This window comes from Rhincodon typus, chromosome 9, assembly GCF_021869965.1.
Source record: "Rhincodon typus isolate 14 chromosome 9, sRhiTyp1.1, whole genome shotgun sequence".
Lineage (NCBI taxonomy): Eukaryota > Metazoa > Chordata > Chondrichthyes > Orectolobiformes > Rhincodontidae > Rhincodon > Rhincodon typus.
The window spans coordinates 19,449,474-19,464,561 of NC_063340.1; the positions used below are offsets into that span (position 1 = coordinate 19,449,474).

Sequence of the window (15,088 nt, forward strand, 5' to 3'; positions counted from 1 at the left end):
AGAGGGGAACGTTAACACAAGCATAGGAATAGATCCCTGCAATGAAACCGGCAAATGGAATCCAAGGTTCGTTCAGACGAACAAATGGGTAAAATAGATCTTCCAGTACAGGCAGCCTGAAATTAAAAAAGGATGACGGCCAAGCTATTTACAGCAGCAGTTCCCTGGGCTGGCAAAGATGCCAGGGGATGGAAGCAATGAGCACAGGCTGGCTGAAGGGTGGGGAACCGATACAAACTTGCAGACAGGAGGCACATCAAATAATTTGAATTACTTTAAATCTGCTCAATTTCTTAACAGTTTAAGTTGAAATTCAAAGAAAGAGCGTAAAACATGTAGCATGGCATAAGGCAATCACATCATAAGATGTCTGAATTCATGCTGATTTCTAGACACAAAAGTTGGACTAATTAAAGTTGATCACATACTACTGAAACAGCATACTGTGCTGGGATCAGTCTATTTAAAGCTGCCTTTGAGCCATATTCCTAATATTGTTTTCTGTTATTATGGACTGAGAAATATCAGTTAAAGATGTAATTCTGAAGTATTTTGCCTGGGAACAAAATCCATTCCCAAAAGGATTCTGTAATAAAGTTATCGAAAAGACAACCTGATCAACATATCAGTTATTTTGTTTCCAGAAAATTTTAAAGTCTTGCTTTTTGATTAAATGCTGGATCTCACTTCAAATCCAATGTCCCCTTAACTATTTATTATTTGCTTCTTTTATTTTAAAATATGTGTGAATTAAGATTTTTTTTCCCACTATTTATATAGCAGAACAGGTATAGAAATCTGAACGTACAGACTGATTTGTGGTTGAAACTCCAAAATTAAATGTCGATTTCCAAATTATGCCATAGCAATGAACTCATCCTAATTGAGATAAGGTGAATCACCAAGGGTTCTTTTATGTTGAATTTATTTAGTTGTATAATACAAGGTCAGTGCAATTTGTGTTGCTGTCTGAAACAATATTCCTTGTACTGAGAAAACAAAATCCTCTATGCAAAAATACAACGTTAGGGAAAGAATCTTTTGTCAATAACACTAAAAAGAGTCAATATCAAACACCCCAGTTGACATCGTGTTCTTATTTTCTTTTGTTAACTTCAATCAAAATCATTCACAATCAAAAGACCGTTGTGATTTGATGTTGCTGGTTTCATATTAAATTATCCTTCCACTGTTACTCAAGAGGCTGAGCCCAAACAAATTTCTGAAAGGGAAGGTATTGGCAAAAAAAAAATTCTGGGACCCTTTAAATCAACAACGCAGATTTATACTCTAGACTGACTATACTGGAGTTAGGTACTTCCTGCAAAATGGGAAGATTACAAAGCAGTATAGACAGATGTTTAGGAGCAAGTATCTCCATTCCTTCTCACCACTGAATGCTTGGTACACGAGGAGAAACTGGCAGAAAATAAGCTAAACAGTAAAATCAGCAAAACAAGGCTTTTAACTTGTTAGACTTTGGCTAACATAACACCTGAACAGTCATACATAGATTCAGTTACTGGACAGGCTCTCTGATGGGAAAATAGTACCGGTATGCTGGCGAATGACATGACAACTGTGGAAACAATTTGTCATTTCCACAGTTGTCAGACCACACGAGTGTTTCATACAGGTTTGGTTACAGTAATGGCAGCTGTCACAGGTTTTTTTTTATCCATACACTATTGTATTTATTAATAAATAAAAATAAATGTATGGATACCAAGCACACCAGTCTCACACGCATATATACAACAATTTTGTACATTTGTCACTCATTGACAACTGCCCATATTTAAAGGGGAGCTAAATCCAAATGGTAAAGTCAGTCCTTTCATTATTCATTCTCTTATTTGAAGTACAGCGAATGATCCTCAGGTGTTGATTTTTTCTGATCAGAGCACACAATGCCTACCAAGTTCCTAAATACTGAAAGTTCCTGCAGATTGACATTAACTTTATAGGAAAGGTTGCACTTGCAGTATTATTTCTATCGCTATATTTAAGGGAGCAAACCTGCCCTTTAGTACCTACACAACCAAACAAGTGTGCTCTGAGCAGATTTTTTAAAAAAACAGCTGAAAACATTCATATTTTGTAATTAGAATGATGAGCAAGTAATAATAAAAGCAGTGACTTTACCAACGGGGTATAGATCCCCTTTAAAGTTTACTTACTTGCCATCCAAACCACGAACAGCATCTTCAGCATCTCGAGGCTCCTCAAACTCCACAAAAGCAAAACCAGGGGGATTCCGTGCTATCCAGACTGTCCTCAGTGGTCCGTAGTAGCTGAATGCACGCTCTAGTTCCCCTTTACCGGCACCTGTTCCCAAGTTACCTACATAGACCTTGGTTTCTGTTGAGATGCACATCAGACATCATTAGTCTACAAAACAAAACACTAAATAAAAACTACTTTAAACATACAACACTTAACTATCTGTGATAACTATAGGACTGTGTGTTTTAGGTACATAAAACAAACCTTGCTGCACTGTTTCAATGTAATAAGAGAAATGGTGAAGGGAGAAAATCTCAGTGATAAAGCTGAATCTCTTATCTAAGAACAAAATGTTTAGCATGCAAAGACATCTGTTTAAAAAGGCAATAAAGGATTCTATTCCACAGTACTCTGACTTAACATTAAGTGAAAAATCTCATTATACAATTCTTAAAAAAAGGTTCTCCATTGATGAATGCAAAAGTGATTTGTTATGTAGGCAGGTGAAGAGCAACATCACGGCAAAATACCTATGTTCAAGATCAACAAATTTATGACAGTAGGGAAAACTGCTCGAGATGCAGGTACGAAGGAAATGTCTGGCAACAGATTCATTTGGAACCAGAACTCCACTAACACAGTAAAAGACCGTGACTGTTGAAAATCTTGAATAAAAGTAGAAAATGCAGGAAATACTCAAAATAAGGCTGTCTGTTCACAAAGAACCAGAATGATCAATCTGAAACACTAATTATTTCTCTTTTCACAAATGTAGCATTATCTTTCCAGTAGTCAGAATGCTGTTTTTATGCCACTGACTCAATGTTGCATAGAAAGGAAAAATACAGGATAACGAACTGACTGCAGGCTATAGTGGAATCAATGAGGATTGATTAGAAAGGGCTAGAAATTATTTTGATGAAGCGAAGTTGAAAAAATAGAAGCCAGTACAGATTTTAAGAAAGACAGGTATTTCTTTTGCTTGTAAATGCGAAGAGCTAATAATCCAGGTACAAGAGACTACAAGTGAACCAGAGGCACAGGGTTAGATAATTCAAACGTGAAGGAAAATAATTTAAAAAGCCTGAGTGACAACATAGGTTGTGAGTAACATCAGCAGGCCAGTGATAAATATGGCTGTGTGCTTTGCTAATAGAAATGATTCATGGGTTGCAACTTGTCTATGTTAATCATTTAACATGCTTTGATCAGAAAGTGTCAATACAACTAGGTTAGCAGCATTCACCTCAAAGTCTACTTCTGAATTTGAGTAAATGGTTATTTGGACATTTTGTTATATAGTGTTGAGGTTGGTTGGCTCGCCGAGCTGGTTTGTTGTTCCGCAGACGTTTCATTACAGTGCTTGGTAACATCCTCAGTGCAGCCTCTGATGAAGCGTCAGTGTGTTTTCCTGTCTGGTTTTTAAACTCTGGGGTCCGTTGCGATTGATCGCCTCACTTCCGGGTTTCCTTCGTAGTGGAATGTATACGGGGTCGAGTTCAATGTGTTTATTAATAGCATGCTTTGTGGAGTGCCATGCTTCCAGGAATTCTCGTGCTTGTCTCTGCCTAGCCTGTCCCAGGATCTTGGTGTTGTCCCAGTCGAAGTCATGGTTCTCCTTGTCCATGTGGATTGAGATGAGGGAGTATTGGTCGTGTCTTTTGTAGCCAGTTGGTGTTCACTCATCTCAATCCACATGGACAAAGAGAACCGCCACTTCGACTGGGACAACACCAAGATCCTGGGACAGGCTAGGCAGAGACAAGCACGAGAATTCCTGGAAGCATGGCACTCCACGAAGCATGCTATTAATAAACACATTGAACTCGACCCAGTATACATTCCACTACGGAGGAAACCCGGAAGTGAGGCGATCAATCGCAACGGACCCCAGAGTTTAAAAACCAGGCGGGAAAACACACTGACGCTTCATCAGAGGCTGCACTGAGGATGTTACCAAGCACAGTAACGAAACGTCTGCGGAACAACAAACCAGCTTGGCGAGCCAACCAACCTCAACACCCACAACCCGCGCTACAGATCTACTCCAAAACCTTAGATTTTGTTATAGTACTTAGGAAAATAAACTGGAAACGCCAATTAGGCATTGTATTAAACAAAACGCCTTTTCGGTAATTGGCAGCCTACGTACAATTAGGTACAAACTAACATGGTACAACTCAAGAACTAGTCTGATAAGTTATCAACATTCTTCTCAACCATTACTTAAAAGATTAAAATATACAGAAAGGGCTGCTCAGCTAATGCAAAGGGAACACTGGGCATTAAACCTGGAAGTTGTGAAGTAAGTGACTCTGGTGGACAATGTCTGTATTATAGGGACTTATTGAACTGCGAAGTTGTATGGTCATCAGCTTCTATAGCAAGGGAAAATACACAAATACATCGACATGTACATGAGTGTGAACAAAATATATCAAAAGGGCTGACTGAAATATGGCAAAAGTATTAATCAACCTAATCACGAGTACTAAATGAACTGATTACACACAATTAATGATAATTCAGTACTCAATCTATTCATTCACGAAATGAGTGTGTCATATTGCTTCAAAACGGTTATCTGAATTGTGATGAATTCAACTGAGAGAAACTTAAAGATGTGTTTATTGTTGTAAATACAAAACTAATACAACTGATTATTGCTGCAAAGCAACCATGTGCACAGGCTATAAGTCTACATACCGCTATTCTTAATAAATTGGCCCCAGAACAGACCTTAGACACATTTCTGTACTCAATTTATTTGCCTGCTTTGTAATTTCCTAATTTTTTTCTCTGCTCAGGATGTGTGCGAGAATGACAGCCTATATTAGCTAATTTAGAAGGATGGGGGCAGTCCTTAACACCTTTTCAGATAGATTATAGACCTATTAAGACAATGTTGTCAAACAAGGTCTTGTCCCTAATGTTACACAGAGTATTTTGCATGCCTGAATGAGCACAAGCACATCTTTTTGTCATGGCTGGTGGTGGTGTGGGGATGAACAGACAGGACACGACATGCATCATTTCAATATCTGGTTGCAGTCTCAGGATTACAAAGAGGATATCAAAAACTGGGGGGAACCAGAGCTAACAGCAATTTGGAAAGAGTAAACAGCTGACCTTGACATACATCAAAAAAGGTCTCAAAGGCCGCATTAAAGTCAAGTAACTTGACTCCAGTACACAACTTTAAAAGCAATAGACAAAATGATTTGGTAGAGTGGATTTAAAACAGGAGGTCGCACTTTCTTCATTCCGAGAGCCCTTCTTATGATATACAAATTCCTGCCACAAATACCTTTGCCAACATCAGCTTGTATACAACTCATTACATGTGGGATATTAAAAGCATATGAATCCTTTAAGACAGGTTATACATTGAAAATCAAAAGTACAAAATTCACAATGTGGAAGGAGAATAATTAAAGAAATCTGTCAATCTCATCTAATCATCACCACTTGATGTTCAATGGCATGACCACCACCAATAAATCCCCACTACCAACATAGTGGGGGTTACTGTTAACCAGAAATTGAACTGGACCAATCATATAAATACCGTGGATACAACAGATCAGAGACTGGGATTTCTACAGCAAGTAATTCACCACTGATTCAGTCCCAATGCCTGACCACCATTTACAAGGCATTAAAAAAAGTGTGATGGAATATTCTCCACTTGCCTTGATAAGTGGACCTCCAATAACATTCAGACAACACCAAACCGTACAAAGCAGCCTATTTGACAGGCAGCCACCTCACCACTCTTAATATTCATTGCTGCAGCATCAGCAGTTTAAACCATTTACTAACTACATTACAGTAACTCACCAAAGTTCCTCTGACAGCATCTTCCAAACTGACGACCCGTACCATTTAGCAGGACAAGGACAGCTGATGCACGGGAGGACTGCTGGCAATATCCTTTCCAAGTCACACAGCATCCTGACTTTGGAGGGGATATTATTGTTCCTTCACTGACACTGGACCAAATCCTTCAACTCTTTTCCTGGCAGCACTGTCGTTGTTACTTAACAACTTAAATTGCAGTAGTTCTAGGTGGCAGCTTGGCACAACCTTCCTAAAGAAAACTAACAATAGGCAATAAATGCTGTCTAGCCAAAGGCCTCATCCCAGGTATGAATATAAAACTTGTTAAACTATTGGACATCTCTTCTTGACACACCTCAGAGTTTTTAAGCTAAATTACTACGCTGCTCTACATCTTTTACACTTCTCACTGCTTTGAAAGTACTCTCCTTGAATCCTCCCAGCTGCTATTCACCAATTTTCTCTCTCCCCTACAGTCCTAGTTAGTTGGTTCACCAGGACACTGGTCTAAGCTGATTGGAATGGTCTCCATTCCAACAATACAATTTCTTGGGGTCTCTTGTGGCACATCCTACCTCTGAGCCAGAAGGCTCAGGCTCAACTCCCAACTGTTTCAGGGTTGCACAATAACATCCATGAACATGTTGATTAAAAAATATTCCAAGACAACTTCTTTAAAGGCACCAGAATGCAGTGGTAGTGTTCCAGGATCAGGACAGGCCAGTTGAAATCCCACCTGCTCTTAAAGGTGTGTAATAACATCTCTAAACATGTTTGATTAGAAAATATCTAAAATAACTTATTTTGCCCATTCTGGTGCAAGTGCCTAACATCATACAAAATTCTCTCAGTGATGTAATTAAATTCGTATTCTAATATAAAAACATAACTGCTGGAAAAGCTCAGCAAACTGGGCAGGGTCAAGAAGCATCAGGGGGTGGTGGGGGAAGATTGCATAAGCAAGCAATGGCAAGTAATCTTGCATCAGAATGGGAATAAATGTACACAAGTTAGTTTTTAATGACAGTGAAAGAAGGGAGGTGGCAGAAGAACAAAAGGGTGCAGTGTAACTGAAATTGTCTTTAATTGGACAATGTCTAATTTTTGTAAACAGCTGAGAAGAAATCTTCTCTCTCAGAGGGGTGATGCACAGAGACTGGTAAAGGAACAAAATTACATCCAAATGAACCGTGAATGGCTACATAAAAATCATTTGAATGTAATATGAATGGATCAAGAAACAAATAAGACCAACAAATCAAATCAAAAGAAATAAGACAAAGAATAAAACGAAGGCAGCAGTTACGATGTAAAACGGTTTAACTCTGAGCTCAGAGGCTAAATCAAAGGGAAAGATGCTGATCCTTAAGCCAGTGTTGCAGCAGGCCATGGATAGAAAAGATCGCTACGGGAACGAGGTCAAGAATCAAAGTGACAAACAACCAGAATCCTGGGGTCATGCTGGCAGACTTAATGGGGTGTTTGCAAAGTGGTCACCCAGTTGGTCTTGCCTCCCCATTATAAACTGCAAATACAGATTAAAATTGAAGGTTCAAGAAAATTGCTCCATGGACACATACTACACTTTCACCAATATATACTATATACTATCAGTGCCCACTTAAGGGATTGTTCTTCGGGAACCCCATACGTGTGGGGCAAGCACAATAACTGGAGTCTGGGCTGAGGTTTCAGCAGCAAGTGCTTATAAAGGGCTACACCCGATCAATTCCAGCAGGTGCTTGATTCTTTTGATTGTCCTCTCAGCACTGTGGATGGGTTTTATCAATTATGGCACAGGACATTGGTTCCATGACATATTATGTCTAGGAGTTAGCAAAATACCAAATATTTTCCCCTGCCTGCACTTTTCAAAATTCCAAAATGGTCAGTCCCTTGATATCCTAGTCCACTTCTCACTCAACCCCTAAAATCCACATACTTCCCCACAGTAGCTTCCCACGCAAGCATAGAAGATGCAACACCTGCCGTTTTCATCATCAAATACCCTAAATACTTTTTCCAAGTGAAACCAATTTACTTGTACTCTTTCAATTAGCATACTGTACTTTCAATTCATGATCAAATCTCTTCTACTTTAGAGGGATCAAACAGGACTGGGTAGCATTTTATACAACATTCCTTTTAGCCCTTAACATGACCACAAGCTTCCAGGTGCTCATTTTAACTTTTCACTTGCTCTCACAATGACATTTCTGTCCATGGTGTGCTACAATGCTAATGCAAGAACACCACCTTATTTTAGATTTAAATCTGTATAGCCACATGGACTCAAGAGTTCAACTTTAGATCACATCTCTGCCTTCAGCTTGTTATGTTTTTTAATTGTGATTGTTCGGTTTGTCTTTTGTTTCTTTATCCCTCGTTGCACTTAATTATGTTTTTGCATTTGCCATTTATACCATTTGGACAAAAAAAAAACTTTTATTTCTTTACTCATTACCACTCTCGAGCTGTTGCATCAGGAATTTTTTTTTAAATCTCCTTGATCTCCCTGTTATCAATGAGTGAGCCTTTTGTTCTAAGAAATCATACTGTACTCAAAACATTAATACAGTTTCTCTCTCCAGATGCTGCCAGATCTGATGAATTTCTCCAACATGCTGTTTGCCTTTTCTTTCTGTCCCACTCCTGTTTAAACTGGCTGAAAACCTTGCAATACTGTCTTTTTTTTACTACTGACAAAAGGTCACGACCTGAAACATTTACGGAGTTTCTCTCTGCACATGCTGCCTGACCTGCTGAGATTTTCTAGCATTTTGCTTTTATAAAACTCAAATGTGTTTGCCCAAGAATACATATTAATTGCAAAGTTGTATTTTAATTTCCACCCAAGCTCCTAAACCACTCTCAGTTCAACTTTTGCCACTGGTTCCATTGCGGACCACAGCTAGATCCTCAATGTTTGACTTCAAAGTTCTACTCTAACCAAGAAATAACCCTGATAGCAAGCAGATAACATGAGCTTGAACAGCTTGTTGCAACTTTAACAGAACAGAATTAACTGTACTGTACTCCTTTTTCCACACTCCCCTCAAAACCACCACTGTCACATTCCATCATAACCTCCCCACTCAAATGGCATCGTGCATCAATACTTTGGTCAGTTTCCTCTACCACATAGGCAGCAAGAACTTCTCAGAAAAGGCCTTTACATGTAATGCAGACTAAAGTATAATGTTTTAATACAAACAGCAAAAGTGAATTGCATGTTGGTACACATGCCAAATTGTCAAAATTTTAGAAATTTCTTCCAAATGAGAATCAACTAGTACAATAGCGATACAACTCTTGCAAATTAGGAAATTTTCAGAATCTCATGACTCAAAGCTTGGTCAGTTTTTCTCATGTTCCCTGGACCATTTTTCCTTCAGCTTTCCTACGGGTGAACAGTAGTAATCTAGTCAAAGTTTATTCTAGTAATTCCTAGTCAGTAACAAGTCACAACTACAGGTCTCCAGAGATTTCCATTTAAATTTCCTTCTAACTATCTTCAGTTTGGTGCCTTCCTGTGCAAATGGTAACAAAATTGGCACTCAAATAATGCAGATCAAAAACATTAGTTGCTGAATGGGACCCTGTTTCCTGAACACAAAGTTTTCACCTTTAACATGAAGTCCCACTGTTCATTATTAAAGACCACCTCATTCCAATACAATGTGGAAAACTGAACATGGACTGCATTCAAGTGCAGCAAAATATGTAAAACTACTTTCTGAACAAGATTTCAAAATTTACAAAGAATTCAGTTTCAGACTGAGCTGAGGAAGGAAGATAGAATTAGAAATACATTACTGAATGGATAAGTATAATCTGTTGTGGATGACCATTCTCACTATCACAAAAGGTAGCCGGTGTATATTGTGCACTAGGTGTAATCAACATCTTTGATGATCTACAATAAATTTTCAATTAATGTGATTTCACATTTCTTATGATGTGGCTCTAGGAATCACACCCATGCATAGCAAACTAGTCACTGAAAGTTGCATAATTCTAACATGAGCCTCCTTACAATTTTCCCTAGCTATGGAAATACATGACAAGTGCTCACTTTTCTATTGCAGCACACCCAACATCAGAAACATGATTTTTTTTAAAAATTATAACAGCATACCTGATTTACAAGATACCTGCATGCTTTAGAGCAATACCATGTTACAAATAAAGTGGATTAATTTTGGAACAGGGGTCAAAAACCAGAATAGTTAATTCCAAATCATTGGATTAGCTGAATCTATGGCATTAAAACAGGTTCTTAGAATAGAGTGCATGCACGCTAACTTTGGCAAAATCATTTTTGATATACCTTTATTTCAAAATGGGTTTTTCACATTCATTCTCTATGATATATGCAGGTAGCATTCTAGCCGTAAAAACTTCTTTGCATGTTTTGTAAACAGTACAGAACACCTCTTTGCTACAAAAATGAAAATCCCTCTTAAAAAGGTCCATTCAATTATCAAATTAAGATATTCTCCTAGTACGAGAATCTAAATCAACCCAGTTTATCAAATGAAAAGCCAATGTGCATTCTGGTCAAGTGAAGAAATTTTACTAGTTGGCATAGTCAAAAATATTCGTAAAAAGAAAAACAGTTGTGCTAACTGACACGCAGGAGCATGCACACCAACAGGGATACGACAGAAATATATTTAAACAAAGAGTGACGATATGTAATAATGAAAAAAATTCAGCTTAATAATGTTTGGAAATAATCAGCATCGGGCACATGGAGTCAGCAATGATCACTGGATAGCTAGTCTCAGTAAACATACTGAAAAAAATATGAATTAGGTAGAACCAGATCAAAACATTATCAGAACTCTTCAATGGTGTTGAGGTTTACCAGCAGTTTTATTTCTCTAACCAACTATGGGCAATTGCTTAAATTAATGCTTCCATCATAGCATTATAATAACTGTAGTACTTTGCAAAACAGTGACCACAAATTGTCATCTAACTAAAAAGAATTGAAATATATTTATTCCTATTTAATAAGAGTACTTAAACATTTATTCCGTTAGAACATAATATGCAATGGCTCCTTGGGAGACAGTGATACTAACACATGAAAATAGCAACCTTCACAAGCAAGAAATATGAAAGCCATGTTATATTTTGATTACTACTAAGTCTGTGAGGAACTATCACATCGAATGCTTGAAACTAAAGCCAAGTATTTAAAAAATTAACTGCAGAAGGACAACTGCAGTAAATGAACTTTTCTTGATTTATCTCAGGAACGTACCAAGATATTTTGTTTCTATATAAATGAATCTGTGATAGGGAAACTACTGGAAAAAATTCTGAGGAACAGAATTAATCAAGGAAGTCAGTATGGCTTTGTAAGGAGATCATGTCTAACAGTTTGATTGAATTTTACAAGGTTACTAGGCATGTAGATGAGGGTAGTTCAGTTGGTGTAGTCTGCGTGGACTTCAATAAGGCTCATGGCTGGCTGCTAAGAAGCCAAGGGTCCATGGGGGATCAAAGCAAATGGTCGAATTTGATCTAAAGCTGGCTTAATGGCAGGAAGCAGACAGCAATGGTTGAATGGTACTGTGCGATTGGAAACCTACAACTAGTGACTAGGTCCTTTGCTTTTTAGTACATTAATGTAGGAGGTATGACCAGTAAGTTTGCAGGTGACATGAAAATTGACAGTTGATAAATAACACGGGGAAAAGACAGACTATGGGACAATATAGATGGGCTGGTCAGATGGATTGAACAGTGGCAAATGGAATTTAATGCTGAAAGGTGGGGAGTTTTGGGAAGACTAAGAAGGCAAAGGAGTACCTTAGGAAGTGCAGAGGATCAGAGCTACCTCACTGTATATGTGCATAGGTCCTTGAAGGCAGGACAGGTGGATTAGAAGGAATATGGGATACTTGCCTTTATTAGACAAGTCATGGAGTACAAGATCAAGGAGTTTATGACATGAAGCTGGAAAAGCACAGGTCAGGCAGCATCTGAGGAGCAGGAAAGTCAAAGGGTTTCAGCCCAAAACGTTAACTTTCCTGCTCCTCAGATGCTGCCTGACCGGCTGTGCTTTTCCAGCTTCACATCTATTAACTTTGGCTTCCAGCATTGGCAGTCCTTACTGTCTCCGAGTTTATGATGGAGCTGTATATAGTGTTAATTAGGCCACAGCAGGAGTACTGTGGGGCTTGGTCACCATAGAATAGGAAGGATGTGACTGCATGAGAAAAAAAATGCTGGAGAGATTCAGCAGGGTTTTGCCTAGGCTAGAGCAATTCAGTTAATGAAGAGAGACTAGAGATACTGGGATTACTTTCCTTAGAGCAGAGAAGGCTGAGTTGGGGGGAGGAATCCAAATGAGGTGCACATAGTTGAGGGGCAAAGACAGGGTAGATAGATATTTTTCCTCTTAGTAGAGAGGTCAATAACCAGGGGGCACAGTTTTAAGCTAAGGAGCAGGATGTTTAGAGGGAATTTGAGGAAAATGTTCTCTACCCAGAGGGTTGTGGTTATCTGGAACTCACTGCCCAAACGGGTGGTACAGGCAGGAACCCTCAAGGCATTTAAGCACTATTTAGTTATGCACTCGAAATACCGTAGCATATAAGGCTACAGGCCAAGTGCTAGAAAACAGGATTAGAATAGATGGATATTTGATGACCACCTAGACATGATGGACCAAAAGACTTCTTTCCATGCTGTAAAAATTATGACTATGACATACACGCAGAGAAACTAAAAACAGCTTTGCGAATTGCAGAAAAGAGAATGAAACAGTACAAGACAAGTAGTATTTTAGCCAGTAGATGTGACAGCAGTCAAACACATACTGGAATATGCAGCACAATTTTGTAAAACAAAGGAAACATATCCCAAGATGGTCAAAAGGTAAATGAAGGGGGATTCAGTATCTCAGAGGATCAAAAATAAAATTACCAAACTAATAGATTTTGAAAGCAGATTGTGTCATCAACTAGCTTAAGAATGAGGACATTATAAAATGCAAAAATGTTTGCAAAGGCAAAAAAAAATTCTAATATGTGCAGTAAAAATGAAAGGATTTACACGCATTAATACAAATATGCTTCTGTTGAATCTGAAATGATGGGCACCCAGCTCAGGACTAGTAAAACAATAAACATTTCTACAGTGCCACTGCTAACTTTAATGTCTAAACACTCCACAGCTAATGAAGGACTTCAATAACATCAAAGGACACAGGACAGTGCAGGAAAATGGCAGGGAGGTAGATGCTCAGCTATATTCTAGAATGGTGGAGCAGGCTTGAGAGCTTGAATGGCTTTCTCCTGCTCCATGATCTGATGTGTAGTCATTGTTATAAAAGTAGGAAACATCGCAGTCAACGTGCACAGTGGGGTCCTGCAGACAGCAGTAAGAAAACAACTCAGTCTGAGGATGAACTATGTCCAGGTGAAATCCCTACTTTCACTCAAATGTAACAGTGCTACCAGAGTCAAGGCTGACACTTAAAGCAAAGATGGTTGGCACTGATCACCCCAGATCAATAGGAAATGGAATTTGTTGCTAATAAGTGCCAATAAAGGAAACAAACCTGTATCCAGGAAGAGGTTGTGTAAACACTAACTAAAATATGGAAGCTTACATAAAGGGCAAGTTAAAAATAGTTTAGATTACATTACATTAGAGTGGTACGAGAACCAGAAAAGGTAGTGTGGATTAAGTGATTCCATGTACCAGCTGTTTTTTTTTTGTTATTTGCTGCTTATGAAAATAATTCAGTTTGTGACATGACCTGAAACTTTTAACTTTATAACATGACAATCAATCTTACCTCTATTACAAAATAACCTAATCTCTCAAGGCAACCAACTTCTCCTGTGACTATATATTGCACACCATAAAGGTCACCAAGTAAAATTCAACTGTTACAGTAGGTACAGGGAAAAAAAAACTAGCAGAAGGCACAAGCTCCAAGTTTTATAATATTTTACATTTACAATTTCTAAATAAACTAATTTTGAAAACCAAACATGTTATAAACTGATATTTTAAACCTGGGTCACAGCTTTAATGGTGTATGTTATGATCTTAAATAACAATGCATTGTTAAATTCCCACAAGAAGCAATGTTGAGTCTTATTTTACTGGACGAGGACACGGTTAACCGTGCGGGGGTGGAAGTCAAAATTATGTATTAGATTCAATCACTTGGTACATTGTCGTGCTTCCTTTGCTTCTCGGTCCCCAGATCGAGTCAAGAATCACCGACATGTCGGGCTCACAATTCAGTTATCACTTCTCCCAAACCCTTCAAGCATAAACCGGAGATGTGTATGTGCCCTTAAACAATATGGAGGCACTGCCGCCTGCATGGCCCGCCAAAGCGCGCACTATTGACATTCAGTGGCTGCTCCCTGCATATTTCTCACAACTTTTACAGTTAAACCGTCGAGGTACACCGGTTTTTAAAACAAAAATCAAAATCGCAAAGGGCATCGACAAAATTAAAGTAACGAGAGGGAAGAGAACAAGAGGCCGCCATTTCGCAGCTCCGACCCCCTCCATGCTGAAGAGGCTGGCGTGCCACCATCGCGCAGATGGCAGCTTCCGCACCTTTCGGAATTGTACAAGCAGCATCCGATTTGAAGGGGGCGCCTGGGGATCAGACGCTTGCCTGTTTTGATGGGTTTACTTTCCGTTTGGATTTTCCTTCAGTGCTAAAGGGGGGGGGATCCTCACCTCCACCGCACCGGTTGTATCGGGACATAATAACACACTCACTCTTCCCTCCGCCCGTTCTCCATTAACTGAGAGCGAAACGCGCCCCGCCTCTGTCACTTGCGCATGCGCGCTTAGAACATAGTCACATACGGGCACTCCACAGAATGCGGCGCGAGCGGGCTGAAAGGATTGGAACGGATGACAGTTGGTAATCGAGATCACGTGCGCAGTACGCGCCGAATCTTTGTCGTATCATACATTCTGTGGGATCCATATTGATCACAGTGTTTTCCTTTGAATAATAACAGCTCCA

General features: G+C 39.0%; 1 protein-coding gene across 1 annotated transcript in view; it reads right to left on the minus strand.

The window, feature by feature from the left end:
* Nucleotides 1-14,898, minus strand: part of LOC109911353 (serine/arginine-rich splicing factor 7-like) — a 28,848-nt gene extending 13,950 nt beyond the window's left edge. The window contains exons 1-2 of the mRNA XM_048600679.1: nucleotides 14,794-14,898; nucleotides 2,181-2,361 (exon numbers count right to left, since the gene is read on the minus strand). Coding sequence (XP_048456636.1) covers nucleotides 2,181-2,361; nucleotides 14,794-14,821 — 209 coding nt within the window. The 5' untranslated portion in view covers nucleotides 14,822-14,898. The remainder of the gene's footprint in view (nucleotides 1-2,180; nucleotides 2,362-14,793) is intronic.
* Nucleotides 14,899-15,088: the final 190 nt, after the last annotated feature.